The sequence below is a fragment of the Nannospalax galili genome, unplaced genomic scaffold, assembly GCF_000622305.1.
Source record: "Nannospalax galili isolate Female #2095 unplaced genomic scaffold, S.galili_v1.0 scaffold235, whole genome shotgun sequence".
In the NCBI taxonomy this organism is placed as follows: domain Eukaryota; kingdom Metazoa; phylum Chordata; class Mammalia; order Rodentia; family Spalacidae; genus Nannospalax; species Nannospalax galili.
The window spans coordinates 228831-243369 of record NW_008338118.1 but is presented as its reverse complement, the minus strand read 5'-3'; the positions used below and the strand labels follow the sequence as shown (position 1 = coordinate 243369).

Genomic DNA, 14539 nt, shown 5'->3' with positions numbered 1-14539 from the left:
TATTAAGATCCTAAACCAGAAATGTTCCAAACCAAGCACTGACATATTACAGATGGAAAAAATCCACAGCTAATCTCATGGGATGGGTCACAGTTAAAATCCAGGTGCCCAACACAGTATATTCAAAATCTCCGAGAGGAAAAAACCCTCCTACACCCTCCAGCTGAAATATACAAACTTTATTTCGTGTATCATTTATTTGTGTATAAAGAGTATATGAAGCAAATCAATTTCATGTGTAGACTTGAGTCTCATGCCCAAGATACTTCATTATATCTATGTGAATATTCTAAAATCTGAAAGCCTGAAATCTGAAACACATCTGGTTCCAATATTTAGGGATACTTAACCTGTATTACATTAAACCACATGTACCTGACAGTATTCAAACATTTTTTACCTATAAAATCAACTATTTCAACCTAACATATAGATATATACATATAAAAATAAAATTTCCTCATACAAACAATCTGATAGTTATTTCCTTGGGTAAATGCAAATACTGTTTCACTTCTATCTATAAAGATTTAAAAGACATGTAGAGTTCATTTCCTATATAATTAGGGCGAAAGAAAAAATGAATCACAAAAATAATTTCAGTGTAAAAAGCTACAATCTACAACAATTATCACAAGGCAAAAGTATTTGGAGAGAAAAGCCCTACTATGTGAATGTTTGTGTATCATCAATGTGCCTTTGTTCAACCGAAATGGGAAAGAATGAACCTACCCAGAAATGTTGGCCATGGAGCTTAGAGCATCATATCCCTGAGCAATTGTGACTCTTGGAACCTGATCCATCGCCAGAACGGTAGTTTTTCTTTCAGAAAGTTTACTTAGCAAGTCTGGATTTTGGGCTGGGTAAATAAAGCTAATCAGTGTTCCTGATGGCTTTAAAAAGTCAGCTTCATGAGCAGCTAATGCTGGATTACTCATGGGGGCACGCACCTGAAAAGAAAACCAAATCAAGGATTAAAATTATAAATACCTTCATCATATTTTCAAGTAAACAGGACAATTTAGATAAGGCACCATTATTTAAACAATACTGCTGAAGTCAAACTTCCATCAATAAATGTCTGCCTGAATTCTTAAGCAAGGCAAAGAACACAAAGATGAATATCGCCTACTGTCTGACTAATGACCTGGGAACTGTCATGAGTAAATAGTACACATTGGGAAATATGCAGCACCAGGTCAGGTTTAACAATTACCTGTGGAGCAGTAAATAGTATGAAGACTTTATAAGAAACCTGGTCTCCCAAAGCTTATTACTCTGTTAAAAATTAAGAGACACTGGGGAAAAAAAAAAAAAGATAGGAAGTTTTATATTCAAAGACTCAATCCTTGCTAATTTTGGCAAATGTGTATTTCAGGTAGACAGACATTAAGAATGTTGGCAAGTAAAGACCCCATGGCATAGATTTACATCACCTTAAAATTCCAGATGACTAGAAATGAATATAATTCAAACTAGTAGCTCTACAGAATCTAAGCTAAAACTAGCTTCAGTATAGTCTCTCATGCTAAGAAGTTTCATATTTCATTAGTTTCCAAACTGTAGTAAACACTATGTTTGGACAAATAAACACAATATACAAAACACAAAATACAAACAAAACACTGGTTCTCTCACTTCTTAGCACAGCATTTCATCTCAATTTCCCTAAGACACTTTTCCCTATTGTTCCTGTTTCAGGTGTTGAGCTGGTTATGCATGTGAATCTAGGCCTGGAACTTTAAGATTCTTCAGGCTGGAGATCTGGTTCAGTGGTAGAGCAAACCTGGCATGTGCAAGGTCAGCAAAACACGCACTACACACACACACACACACACACACACACACACACACACACAATATTGAAAAATAAAAACTTTCACAAGGTCTATTTTTCCATCCATAAAAATCTATATCAGAGGTTAAGAAAAATAAGAGGACAGCTCTGAGTTGATTCTACTGACCCTTATCAAATGTTCAGCTAAGACTGCTCCCACGTCAGTCAGACCAACTGAACGCTCCCTGGAATGTATTCCTCCGGATAATAATAGCCTTGATTCAAGAGAGATGCCCAAGGTCAAATAGTTTATTAATGCTAGTATGAAGTTATATGTGTTTTTACATTACAAATTTCTCAACATACCTTTAACTTGTACATACACTCTGTATTCCTTAAAAAAACACAGAATATTCCCAAAATTTATGTAGGTCCTAAATACCCCTCTGCCTACCTAAAAAGTATTTTATTATTTTTATTTTGTGTGTATGAGTGTTTCGCCTGCATGTAAGTGTACCCATGTTGTGTAATGCCTGAGGCAGCCAGAAAATGGCATCAGATCCCTGGACTAGAGGTAAGGATAATCGTTAGCCATCGTGTGGGTGCTGAGAACAAAACCCAGGCCCTCTATAAGAGCAGTCACTGCTCTTAACTGCCGAGCTATCTCTCTAGCACTTCCCCCTTTTTTGGAGCCATCACGAAAAAGTCTGTCCCCTAAGACATTTCTGGAATGAGTTGTACTTATTTTTTTTTAATTTCCATAAGTACTTTGACTAGATATTGAGTCATATCACCTAAAACTTTTAAAAATCTGTAGCTAAATCATAATTTATCTCTATACAATAAATCTTGCAAATAATTTTGTATAGCCAAAATTGATTTCCCATATACTACAAAAAGCACCATCTCTGATGCTATCGGGTCACTTAGTGGTAGAGTTCATGCATAGCATGCTTCGGGGCCTGGGTTCAAGCTCCAGCCTAGGGAAAAATAATAACATCACATTATGCAGAAGACTTGGAGAGGGGAATATAACTCTGTGATTAATTCTTCTTAGTGATTAATGAAGAAAAAAATCTTGTTTTTCTAAAAGAAAATGAGTCTAAGTTTATTTTAATCTGGTAATCACATTTTTATCATCCCTACTTCCATGCTTGCATTAATTGCAGGATATTTAATAATTTAAATGTAATGCTTAGATCTAGTTATCTGTGCTAAACTCTTAATACAATCATTTATGTGATTTTTACTTCATATTTAATTATGAAGTTCTTTAGCATATAAATTTTCTCTGTGAAGTACCTTAAGACCTTCTTTTAGTCAGATAGCCTACTGGTCACTCCACCCAATCCTGCCATTCTCTAGAATGGTCATGCTTTCTCTAGCAATAACACTGCACCAGTGTAAATCACTGCCTTCGGGTGCTAGACACTGCATACTAACTCCAGGGCTGACTTCACACCTTCTTTCCATCCCACCAGTTGTTACATAATCATTTGTGAGAATTCTGCACATAAATGGACTGTGTAATACAAATTTTCCCTAGCCAACTAAAAGGGATTTCCACCCAGCAAATACAAAAATTAAGATCACCATTTCTCTTCTCATGGTTAAAAACAGATGACATTTCTTGGAGCATGCAGAATATTCACAACATATAAGTATTTCTCTAAGAAAAAGGGTATGATTTTAGAATGGGAAAAACTGAAATGATTCATGTTTAAGATGGTGGATATGCTAATTGTCCTGATTTGATCATGGTTTAAGATGGTGGATATGCTAATTGTCCTGATTTGATCATGGTACATACACTGAATATTCATGTCAAAATATCACACTGCACAAATACAATTATTTGTCAATTAAAACAAACAAAAAAGAGGCCAGGTGTGGTGTTGGCCCACGCCTGTAGTCCCAGCACTCAGGAGGCAGAGACAGGCGGATCTCTGTGAGCTCAAGGCCAGCCTAGTCGACATAGTGAGTTCCAGGCCAGCTGGGGCTACAGGGATACCCTGTTTTAAAAAGATTTAAAAAAAAAAACCAAGCAAAAAAAAAAAAAAAAAAAAAGAGAATGCTAAGAAAGCTATCCGACCAGAAAAAGCAATTCATCCACAAAAAGACTTCAAAGAGCAGGCATGCTATGTGGAAGAAGGAAAATGAGTATTTACTTTGATCACCAGATCAGAAGCCAGCACTTCCTTCGTGCCTTGGATTTGAGCCCCTGCTGCTCTGTAGTGATCATCGGAGAACCTGGAGGCTTCACCCGCACCTGACTCCACCACAACATTAAAACCCTGCTTGACCAAGGTCTGAACACCAGCAGGAGACAATGCTACTCGCTTCTCATTTTGGAAAATTTCCTTGGGGACCCCAACAGTCAACTGCTTATATGGAATTCCTGAAAACAAACAAAACCAAAAACAAGAGGTTAAAAAACATGCGATAACAGATTTCAGGAAATGGAAATGGGCACTCTGTTCTTCAAAATGTACTACGTACAAGTAGCTACTGAAAACTATTGATAATCATAATCCATTTACCTTTTTTGAAAAATGGCAAATTTTATGGCCACTCTATTGACCGTTCTAAATATTTTGTTTAATTAAATGTCCCTCTTCAAGGTACATGATAAGCTCAGTCTATTTCAGGGAGAAATAACTGAGAGATCACACAGCATGCTAAGTTCTCACCTTAACCCTCTGGAATTACAGTCTTCTGCCTTGACCTTTAACAAAGGTAGAAGTGGGGGCTGAAGAGATGGCTCAGCAGTTAAGAACACTGGCTGCTCTTGGAGAGGACCCAGGTTCACTTTCCAGCACCCACATGGCAGCTAACAACTGTCTATAACTCCAGTTCCAGAATTTGATGCTCTCTTCTGACCTTCAAGGGCATTGCACAACACAGGTGTACTTACACGCATGCAGGCAATACACTCACATACATTAAATAAAAATAATAAATACAATATTTTTTTAAATTATCAATACAGGGTTGGAGAGATGGTTCAGCAGTTAAGAGCACTGTCTGCTCTTACAGAGAACCTGGGTTTGATTCCCAGCACCCACATAGCAACTAACAACTTTCTGCTAACAATAGTCTGTAACACCCTCTTCTGACCTCCTCGGGTACTGCTCGACACAGATGCACCTACCTACGTGAAAACAATACACTCATACACATAAAATAAAAATAATAATAAAATATTTTTTTAATTATCAATACAAAGAAACTTATTGAGACCTTAGACAGAGTAAGGGAATTTAAAATTACCTGAATTTGAAGGTGGTCTTAGATTCCATTCTACTTATACACTAACAACTCACAGTGAACCAAAGGCAAACAATATTTATTCTCTACTTGGAGAGAAGAAAACAGGAAGTTGGCAAATATTCAGAACATGTAAAATTAAGTCAAATATGCATGTACCTGAGCTTACCACTCATCTGGAAACCTCAAATCTAGCCCTACATGCCAAAAGTCAAGGAAACTACCAAAGATGTGTCAAAAGTATTTAGGAGGGCCAGGCAAGGTACACACTTTTTAATCCAAGCACTATGGAGGCAGAGTCAGGTGGATCTCTGTGAGTTCAAGGCCAGTCTGGTCTACGTAGTAAGTTCCAGACCAGTCAGAGCTACATAGTGAGACCCCAAAAAGAAAAAAGTATTTAGGAGTCAACTTGAAATGGCTTCCAGAGGCCAAATATGGTAATTTAAGTATCAAAAAAATAACTGTTCAGCACTTGGGAGGCAGAGGCAGGCAGATCTCTGTGAGATTTCGGCCAGCCTGGCCTACATAGTAAATTCCAGGCCAGGTGGTGCTACAGGGAGACACTGTCTCAAAAAACAAAAAGCAAACAAAAAACAATTGTTATGGCAATGGAGTAAGACATGTCCAAAGATATAATAACCCATGAGTTCATGCTGATTGTTAGGAAAAGAAATATTTTTAAATTTCATTGTTTAAGAACATGCAAGGTGACAGGCAGAATAACAACTTCCCAAAGATACCCATGCTTTAATGCCCAACACCTATGAATACATTACAAGAGAGGAATTTTAACAGCACACAGAATTAAGACTGCTAATCAGCTGACCTACAGTAGGAAGCATACCGTGGATTATCTGGAGAGCTGCAATGTAATCACAGAGTCCTTAAATGAGGATGAAGGGAGGCAGAGAGTCTCATAGTCCAGGACATTGATGCTTTCAAGATAGAATAAAGAGCCACAGCTTGATAAAGAGAGGTACTTTCCAGAGGCTGGCAGAGTCTAGGAACAGTTCTCCCCCAGAATTCCCAGGAGGAAGGCAGAGCTGCCAACACTTAGATTGAGGCCCAGTGACATCTACTTTGGACTTTGACTTCCAGAGCGTAAGAAGTCATTAGGTGTATGATTATTTGTTACAGCAAGAAGAGGAAATTAACACGTAAGGGAAGCAACTAATTATAAGCCAAACTAGTAAATAATGAGAAAGAGCATTTGTCCCACCTTTCCAGTATAATTTCAGGGTAACTAAATAATAGAGAAAGTTTGTTTAATTCTAGCAGATGAGGAAAGATAGAATTTTTCCATTTTTGACAGCCCTAATAAAATGCTGGATTTAGCTAATGACCATGAGTCAAACAGCTGGAATAATATCAGGGGAAAAGAGAACTTCTGGAAACTTCACATTAGACAGATCATAATGACCACATCTCAACTCACTGAGTAATCTTCCTGATATAATGCAATAATACACAATGGTACCAATGAGATATTATCTCCAAAAAGATATGCTTAAGCCTGACTGAGCCTCTAGTCAAGAAATATTATAAGAAATAGAAAGAATAGAAATGGATTCAACAAAACCAGTCAAGGTTACTCAATCAGCCAAACTTAGAATGCTGGAAATTCTATCCAGTAACAACTAAAGTTTTCAACAAAAAAAGGGATAAGAGTAGTGAAAAGAGGCTGAGGATCTAACTGAGAGGTAAAGTATTTATCTAGCATGTCTGAAGCCCTAGGTTCAATTTCCAGTAATGTTAAAAAAAAAAAAAGTAGTGAGAATCTATATATCAAAAGAGACCTCAGAGACACAGCAAGCAAATTCAGTATGTATGATCTCTCATTCTTTGAAGGAGCCAACTATAAAAATTGAGTAAAAAAGAAAAGAAACTATTGAAAAGATACAAATACTGACTGGAATTACCTTTGATGCTTCACAGTATGGTAGTGAAATTAAGATTTTAGTAAGAAAAAGCACCTTTGTGTTTTTCCTTCTTTGAGCTTGAACCCTAGAACAGAAGCAAGTGAGGATCCTATCAGGGAAGGCCTAATAGACCATTGGAAAACTTCACTCTTACACTGTATGAGCTGAAAAGACAGTAGTGAATTTTGAAGAAAAGAGATATGCTCTTACCATTTTAAAATATTATTCTTATTGTCACATGCAGGACAGACTATAGGAGGTGAAGACTGAAAGCACAAAGACTATTTAGGAGACTGATGCATTACTTTAGTGGCAGATGATGCTGGTTTGGACCAAAGTGATAAAGTGGTAATGGCGGAATTTCAGAGATGGCTCAGAGGTTAAGAGGATTTGCTACTCCTCCAGAAGACTAGAGTTCAGCTCCCATCACTGAACCCGCATCACTTGTAACTCCAGCTCAAGGAGATCCAGCATGCTCTTCTGGCCTCCAGGGGCACTGCATACATGTGCACACTGGCATACACATAGATACAAGGCAGAACTGAAAGGGATCTACTCAAAGTATGTAGGATGACTAAGGTTTCTGACCTGAACTGCAATGTCATTGCTTTTTAGTAAATCAGGAAACATTAATAATGTAGATCAGTTGTTACACTTAATTCCTAACTCCTGTGCAGAGGTATAATTCCCCAGCACCCTCTAGGAACAAGAGAAAGTCTGCCAGGAGACATCATTACTATGAGCAAAAAGCTCCCAAGCACAAAGCATTTTCCCATTCTTTTATCTTCTCTGTTAGCAAGAACAATCATGAATTTCTGTAATTAGAAAATATGAAAAAATACTTCATTTTTTTCAATTTTTTCTGTTTAAAATTATCACTCACAAGCACCAGGCCATAGGGCTGAATGATTTTTCCTTTTATGTATCATAACAGACTTGAATGACAGAGTGAAATAAGACTTTACCTGGTTTTACAGGGGATTTACACCACAGGGCCTGATGAATATGGAATGTTCGTAAAAAATCCTTCTTCCCAGGTAGAGTCTTACAGGACCCCAAGTTGCTAAGTAAAGGACATGAACAGCCAGTCATCACCATTTTCAGTAGATTTGCCATGATTTGGGCTCCCAACTTTCCGAATCCCCAATTCCTTGATGGTGAATCACTAAAAAGAAATAAAATAAATACCAAGAAAAAAATAACTTGCCTTTTGATCACTAAAAAGCTATAAACTGGAGCTGAAGAGATGACTCCGTGGTTGAGTCCTTGCTGCTCTTGTGGGGCAAAACAGCAGCCCCACATCCTACATGTGAGATTATAAACTCACTACTCATTTCCAGGCCTAAATCACACAAATATATATATATATATATATATATATATTACATGCACATACCTATAGAGTTAAGGTTCAATTCCCAGAACTCCTGTCAAGTGGCTCACAATCACCTGTAACTCCAGTTTCAGAGGATCTGACATTCTCCTCTGGCCTCCACAGGCATATACATACACTCAAGCACACACACACATACTAAATCTTTTTTTTTTTCACTTTATTTTATGTATCTGAATGTACTGCCTACATGTGTGTAAATGCACCCATGTCATGCGATGCCTGCAAAGGTCAGAAGAGGGCATCAGATCCCCTGGAACTGGAGTTAGGATGGTTGTTAGCCACCATGTGGGTGCTGGGAATCAAACCTGGGTCCTCTGCAAGAGCAGCCAGTGCTCTTAACCACTAAGTCATCTCTCCAGTCCCATAAATTAATCTTTTTTAAAAAACATATAAACTAGCGGCTGGAGAGATGGCTCAGCAGTTAAGAACACCGGTTGTTCTTGCAGAAGACCCGAGTTGAAATCCCAGCACCCACATGGCAGCTAACAACTGTCTGTAACCCCAGTCCCAGGGGATCCAACAGCCTCTTCTGACCTCTGCGGGCATTGCAGAACATGGGTGCACTTACCTACATGCAGGCAATACACGCATACACATAAAATAAATTTTTTTTTAAAATAAAAACACATAAACTGTTAATCTGAACATTTATATCCTCAGAAAGACTTTATTTGCCAACTCCTTTACTTATAGAGGACAGTTTAAAATTTTGTTTCCAGGGCTGGAGAGATGGCTCAGCAGTTAAGAACACTGGTTGTTCTTGCAGAAATCCCTAGTTCGAATCCCAGCACCCACATGGCAGCTAACAACTGTCCGTAACTCCAGTCCCAGGGGATCCAACAATGTCTTCTGACCTCCATGGGCATTGCAGACAATGGTGCACTTAGCTACATGCAGGCAATACACACATACACATAAAATAAAAATAATAATAAAAATTTTTTAAAAGGTGTTATAAAAGTTTGTTTCCAGTTCAGCATCTAAAACTTGTAATCCACTTTCCACCAAAAATTAAGATTATAAACTCACTACTCATTTTCAGGCCTAAGTCACACAAGTACATATATTACATGCACATACCTAGAGTTAAGTCACATCTTAGATGAAAGTTATCTTCTAAGTCAGCAAGTTTAGCAAAAGTTATATTTGAATTTCTCTTATCTAAAAATGCCATACAGTACAATACTGACTTGCAATTAGGATCAGGTTGTACAAAACCATTGTCATCCTATCCATTGCAGCAAAGCGCTTAGCTCAGTCAGTGAGCTGTCCTGATCCAAGTCTAAGGGAACATGGAGGTTCATATTTCCCAAGTACATACACTGCTCAAGAAAATAAATACACAGTGGAATAGAGCAAGAAAGCAGGAAGGAAGGAAGGAAGGAAGGAAGGAAGGAAGGTTTTTTTTGGGAGGGAGGGAAGGAGGGAAGGAGGGAAGGAGGGAAGGAGGGAAGGAAGGAGGGAGGTAAGGAAGATCTCATAATATCTTGAATCACATAGATCTATACTTGCAGATGTGAACATAACCATGAATTCTTTTAAAGCTGTTCTCAAAAGTGACCACATTTGCCAACTCTAACAGGGCTGGATGAAGGGTCACTGGTCTTTGCTGTTGTTGCTGTTTCTTGGACTACCCTTTGCCCTCTTTGGCAGATCAGGGATGCATGGAAGGCACTCCTACATTCCCCACGTTCCTCCACAATTTTCCTCTTGGCTTCAATGGGAAGAAGCAGAGAACCTGGAAGTCTATCAGTATAACTTGACTGACACTACCCACTACACCTGTAGGTACTGATCTGTCATATGTGCACTCACAAGACAAAGCACCAAATACAGGCACTCTTTTTTAATATTTTATTATTTTTATTTTATGTGCATGAGTGTATTGCCTGCATGTGTGTGTTTAAGTGCACCTGTGTCATGCAATGCCGACAGAGTCAAAAGAGGGCATCGGATCCCCTAGAACTGGGGTTACAGATGGCTGTTAGCTGCCATGTGGGTGCTAGCATTAAACCTGGGTCCTCTGCAAGAGCAGCCAGTGCTCTTAACAGCTGAGCCATCTCTCCAGGCAGACTCTTTAAACACTCTTTGAGGCACCAGAGGAAGAAGGATTTGGCTATTTTAAATGTGAGCTGTTATCACAACTTCCTAAAGACATTTCTTTAATTAAAATATGAAAAAGAAATAGTGGTAATGGAAATTCTCAATCCAAGAGTTTATTAATTAGATGCCCTTTAATTTAACAAGCATGATCCAAAGACAGAATCTGGGTGGCACAGCTCTCAGGAGCACTTGTAGAACCAAACTGTAAAGCAGAGTAACCCAACTTTAGAGTTTTTTGATGGATCGAAGAAGACAATCGTGTTCCTTAATTGAGAAAATGAAAAGACATTTGAGACGCAAAGAATAAAACCAAAGAAAAACCAAGCACGATTTGTTCAGCCACCCAACTCAAAAGGTATATGAAATACCCCACTACTTTTTTGGGGGGGGGTCTTTTTGAGACAGGGTCTCCCTGTAGCCTCAGCTGGCTGGAACTCACTATGTAGGCCAGGCTGGCCTCGAACTCACAGAGATCTGCCTGCCTCTGCCTCCTGAGTGCTGGGATTAAAGGCATGCACCACCATGCCCGGCAACCCATTACATTTTAATAAATGGTTTTATATTTGCACAATCTTCCCACGTGTCACTCCATTTTGGTCCTAAAGCATCCCAAGCCTCATAAATATCCTCCTCACTCATTCATGGGTCACATTTAAGAGTTATTTATGGCAGAGAATGCAAAGCAAATGAGCTCAAAATTCAGCCACAAATTCAGAGCATTCATTGAATCTATAGCAAGAAAGAACTGAGGGAGCTACAAAGGTATGTCAAAGCTAATGCTTATCTTGAGGGAAATTTTTCTTTCCTACCATTACTGAATATCTACTCCTATTCCCAAGCTCTTCATCTGACTTTCTCAGATCATCCCAGCTCCCCACCAACCACTGTTCTCAATGGGCTGATGAAGCCTTCCCAGAACTCAGTAAATGGATGCAGCTGACTCTAATAGAAACCCTGTATTGTCCAAGTCTGCCACTTCCAGATTGATCTGAACCTCGCTGAACTTCAGTCTGCCCATCTGTAAAAGTAGCAGAAAAGAGCACCTTCCTAGGGCTCTTTTAGGCTCTAATAGTTATATGAGTAGGTAAGATTTTTGCAATGTTGTAACACTTAAATCTTGTGTCATGGCCTGGAATCAGAAAAATTTGCTTTGCCAATTTGGAAAAATTTGAAGTAATTTGATGTTGATGTCTGGTAGGCATCAGACATCAGTAGGACCAAGGACTTCAAAGGCCAATTTCTTAAAAAAAAAAAAAAAATTTTAAAAAAAAAAAAAAAAAAAAAAAAAAAAACTTTATTCAAGTTTTAAACATATAGAGCAAAGATCAGGAGGTAGTTTATTGGCAAGAAAAGTCCATTTACTTGCCTAAATAAAGTATATATTATTCTAAAAAGTATTCAGAAAATATTTGACCTATCTTATCATTGGTCATAACATGTCCATTTCACTTGCCTAAATAAAGTATATATTCTAAAAAGTATTCAGAAAATATTTGACCTATATTATCTTTAGCCATAGCATGTTTACTTCAAAGATAAGGGTCACATTTTTCCTTATCTTCACCCCAAAGTTCTCTGCTATCTGATCATCCATGTGCTTCCACAGTCTTGCATCCATTTTTTAACTCAAAATTTAAAAGAAAAAGATTTTTTTTAACTATGGCATTCATGAGGCTGTTCAGTGTAGTTATGAGGATAACTAAGTCCCAAAGATTTGTATCTGTATGTGGTACTTTGGATTGAATGCAGGACTTCATACACGCTAAGCGAGCACCACCACTGTGCTACATCCCCAGCCCTCCCTTAATAGAGGGCTTGCCTTCCTCCAGGGCAAGCACCTGACCTAGCAAAGGAAAAGGCTGAGAGTGAACACTGGGTTGGAAGCCCCTCCCGAAATTAGGAGTGACCTTAGCCAATCAGTAAATTCCTCTGTACCTGGTTTCCTCATCTTTAAAATGGGAATACTAATAAAAACTGTCTCGTGCAGTTTTGAGGATGAAAATAACAAAATGCCCTGATCATAGGGTTATGGAGAGGATTAAAAGAACATAATATCCCGATTAGCTGCTCTCTTCACTCCACCCTGGCCCAGTGCTTTGTACTAAAGAGGCTAAGTCAATGAATATTTTTTGAATGAATAGTTAAGTAACTAGGACTGGGTACCCGAAGCCTAGGAACCCACAAAACACATCCTGCAACTGATTTCTGAAAGTTTCACAAATTTTCCTATGAAAATAAAATTTTTGTGTAGCCTTGTAGAAACTTGACCCTATCAGCAAACATAATCAGCCTTGCTGATAAATAAGGTAATTCTAAGTCATCTTTTCAATAAATAACAAAGAAAGAAATGGAACCATGCGTGGTGGCTAGAGGTTGTACCACCAACACTGGGGAGGTTGAAGCAAGAGGATCAACACAAGTTGAAGGCCAGCCTGAACTATACAATAAGTTCGAAGCCAGTCAGTGCTGAGACACTGTCTCAAAATCCCCCCCAAAAAAATAATAATAATAAATAGCCAATGTTTGCAAATAAAAGGACTGCAGTTAGGCAAGTAAGCCCCACCCCTCCAAATGTTGATCTTACAAGGACTCCTCACAAATGGGTTCCTACTGACTGTCCAGCACCACAGGGTGAATAAAGGACACCTGCAAGTATAAACAAAGTCATGTTTTTTTAAAGCTAGACATATCACAAGGACACAGTACCCTACCCAGGCAAGCTCTGCCTGGCAAGTTGTATGAGCTCACCCAAAGCCACTGGTGCCATGGCCCCTGTCACAGGTGTTGCCCCTCCCTCAACAACTAAACTGCTGCCCGCTGGCACGTGCACTGGACCGCTATTTATAACCACCCTGAAGCCTATTGGTTCAGACTACATAGCAGTCATTCTGCCCCTTAAGTAGAAACCAGCTCTGCTAGGTCGCCCCCTCTGTTGTTTCTCCCTCCTGGCCAGTCCAAACCCGTTTCTTGGCCTTGCAGAAACTGGCACCCAACACCACCAGTCCACCCCTTACACCCTCTCCTTAAGTATTCAACCTGGCACCCTGCCCAAACCCTCTCAAGGTTCAAGTACAATTAAGGGCATCCAGCTGCCCTTCTCAGGAGCACCACCATTGAAAGTCCTCTATGACCCTTCTCTTCCAACTCCTCTTGAGACCGAAATGATCAAGTACGACTTTTGCTGTCATTACCCCCTACCCCTACCCCAAGCTCCAAGATCCGCACCTGCACAGCTGTCGCCTCTTTCCCTGTCCTTTCCGGGGATCGAGTTCCCGGGATCCACCGTTCCACTCCCTTCCATGTCGCCCCAATTCGGCACAAGAAAGACCCCGGAGGCCCTTCTTCCCCACCAGCCTCCTGCCTGCGGGAACCTAGGCACCTGCTCCCCGGACTCTGCGAACCGCGCCTCCCTCCCGCTCTTTGACAGGTCTCCTAGCCCCCGGGCGGGGGTCCGAGCTGGCCGCAGTTCGGCAGCTCAGCCCAGGCACCGCAGGGCCCCCACGCTCACCAGGGCCGGCGGCGGGCGAGGGCAGGGCCGGCGGCGGGCGAGGGCTGCGGGCTGCGAGCCCCTGGCTGCGGGAGAACGATCCGCCGCGCTGGCAGACGAGGGCTCGGCCCGCGGCGGAGCGCCTCCAACCCGGAAGAACAGCCCCAAACCCGCTGCAGCTGCGACGGCCACGTGACAGCGCAGCCCCCACCCGTCCCGGGCCCCCTCTACGCCCCTCCTCGGCCCCCAGCCTCCCGCCAGGCCGGTCCTCCCGGATCGCCAGCCCTTTTCCCGCATGCGAAAGAGACCTCACGGAGCGCCGCCGCCAGTCCGCCACGAAGGGTCCTTCCCCTCCCCGCCGCTCGGAAACCCCTTTGTCTGCTCCTGGGCCCTTGGACCCCAGCCCCGCCCCCTTGCTCTCGCTCGCCTGGTCCTTGTCAATCAAACCTGCTGCCAAGAGAGGCCTCCGAAGTTTTCAGGAAATTATTGGTCTTCTCCCCCTGGAGACTGTTACATAGTGAGATTTCCTCACTGGTGTCCCAGCAGAACACATAAGCAGATACTGTAACTCTTGGTACCTGACTTTGGTC

General features: G+C 40.6%; 1 protein-coding gene across 5 annotated transcripts in view; it reads right to left on the bottom strand.

The window, feature by feature from the left end:
- Nnt (nicotinamide nucleotide transhydrogenase) overlaps nt 1–14533 on the bottom strand; it is a 109032-nt gene extending 94499 nt beyond the window's left edge. Inside the window, exons 1-4 of one of the 5 annotated variants that reach the window (XM_008832930.2) lie at nt 14397–14533; nt 7929–8128; nt 3946–4175; nt 733–950 (exon numbers count right to left, since the gene is read on the bottom strand). In XM_008832930.2, coding sequence (XP_008831152.1) covers nt 733–950; nt 3946–4175; nt 7929–8079 — 599 coding nt within the window. In that variant the 5' untranslated portion in view covers nt 8080–8128; nt 14397–14533. Of the gene's footprint in view, nt 1–732; nt 951–3945; nt 4176–7928; nt 8129–13687; nt 13824–13970; nt 14118–14257; nt 14365–14396 lie in introns of those variants that run through there. The other 4 variants (XM_008832929.3, XM_017798106.2, XM_008832932.3 and 1 more) reach the window with 4 other exon arrangements.
- Between the last annotated feature and the right edge of the window lie 6 nt (nt 14534–14539).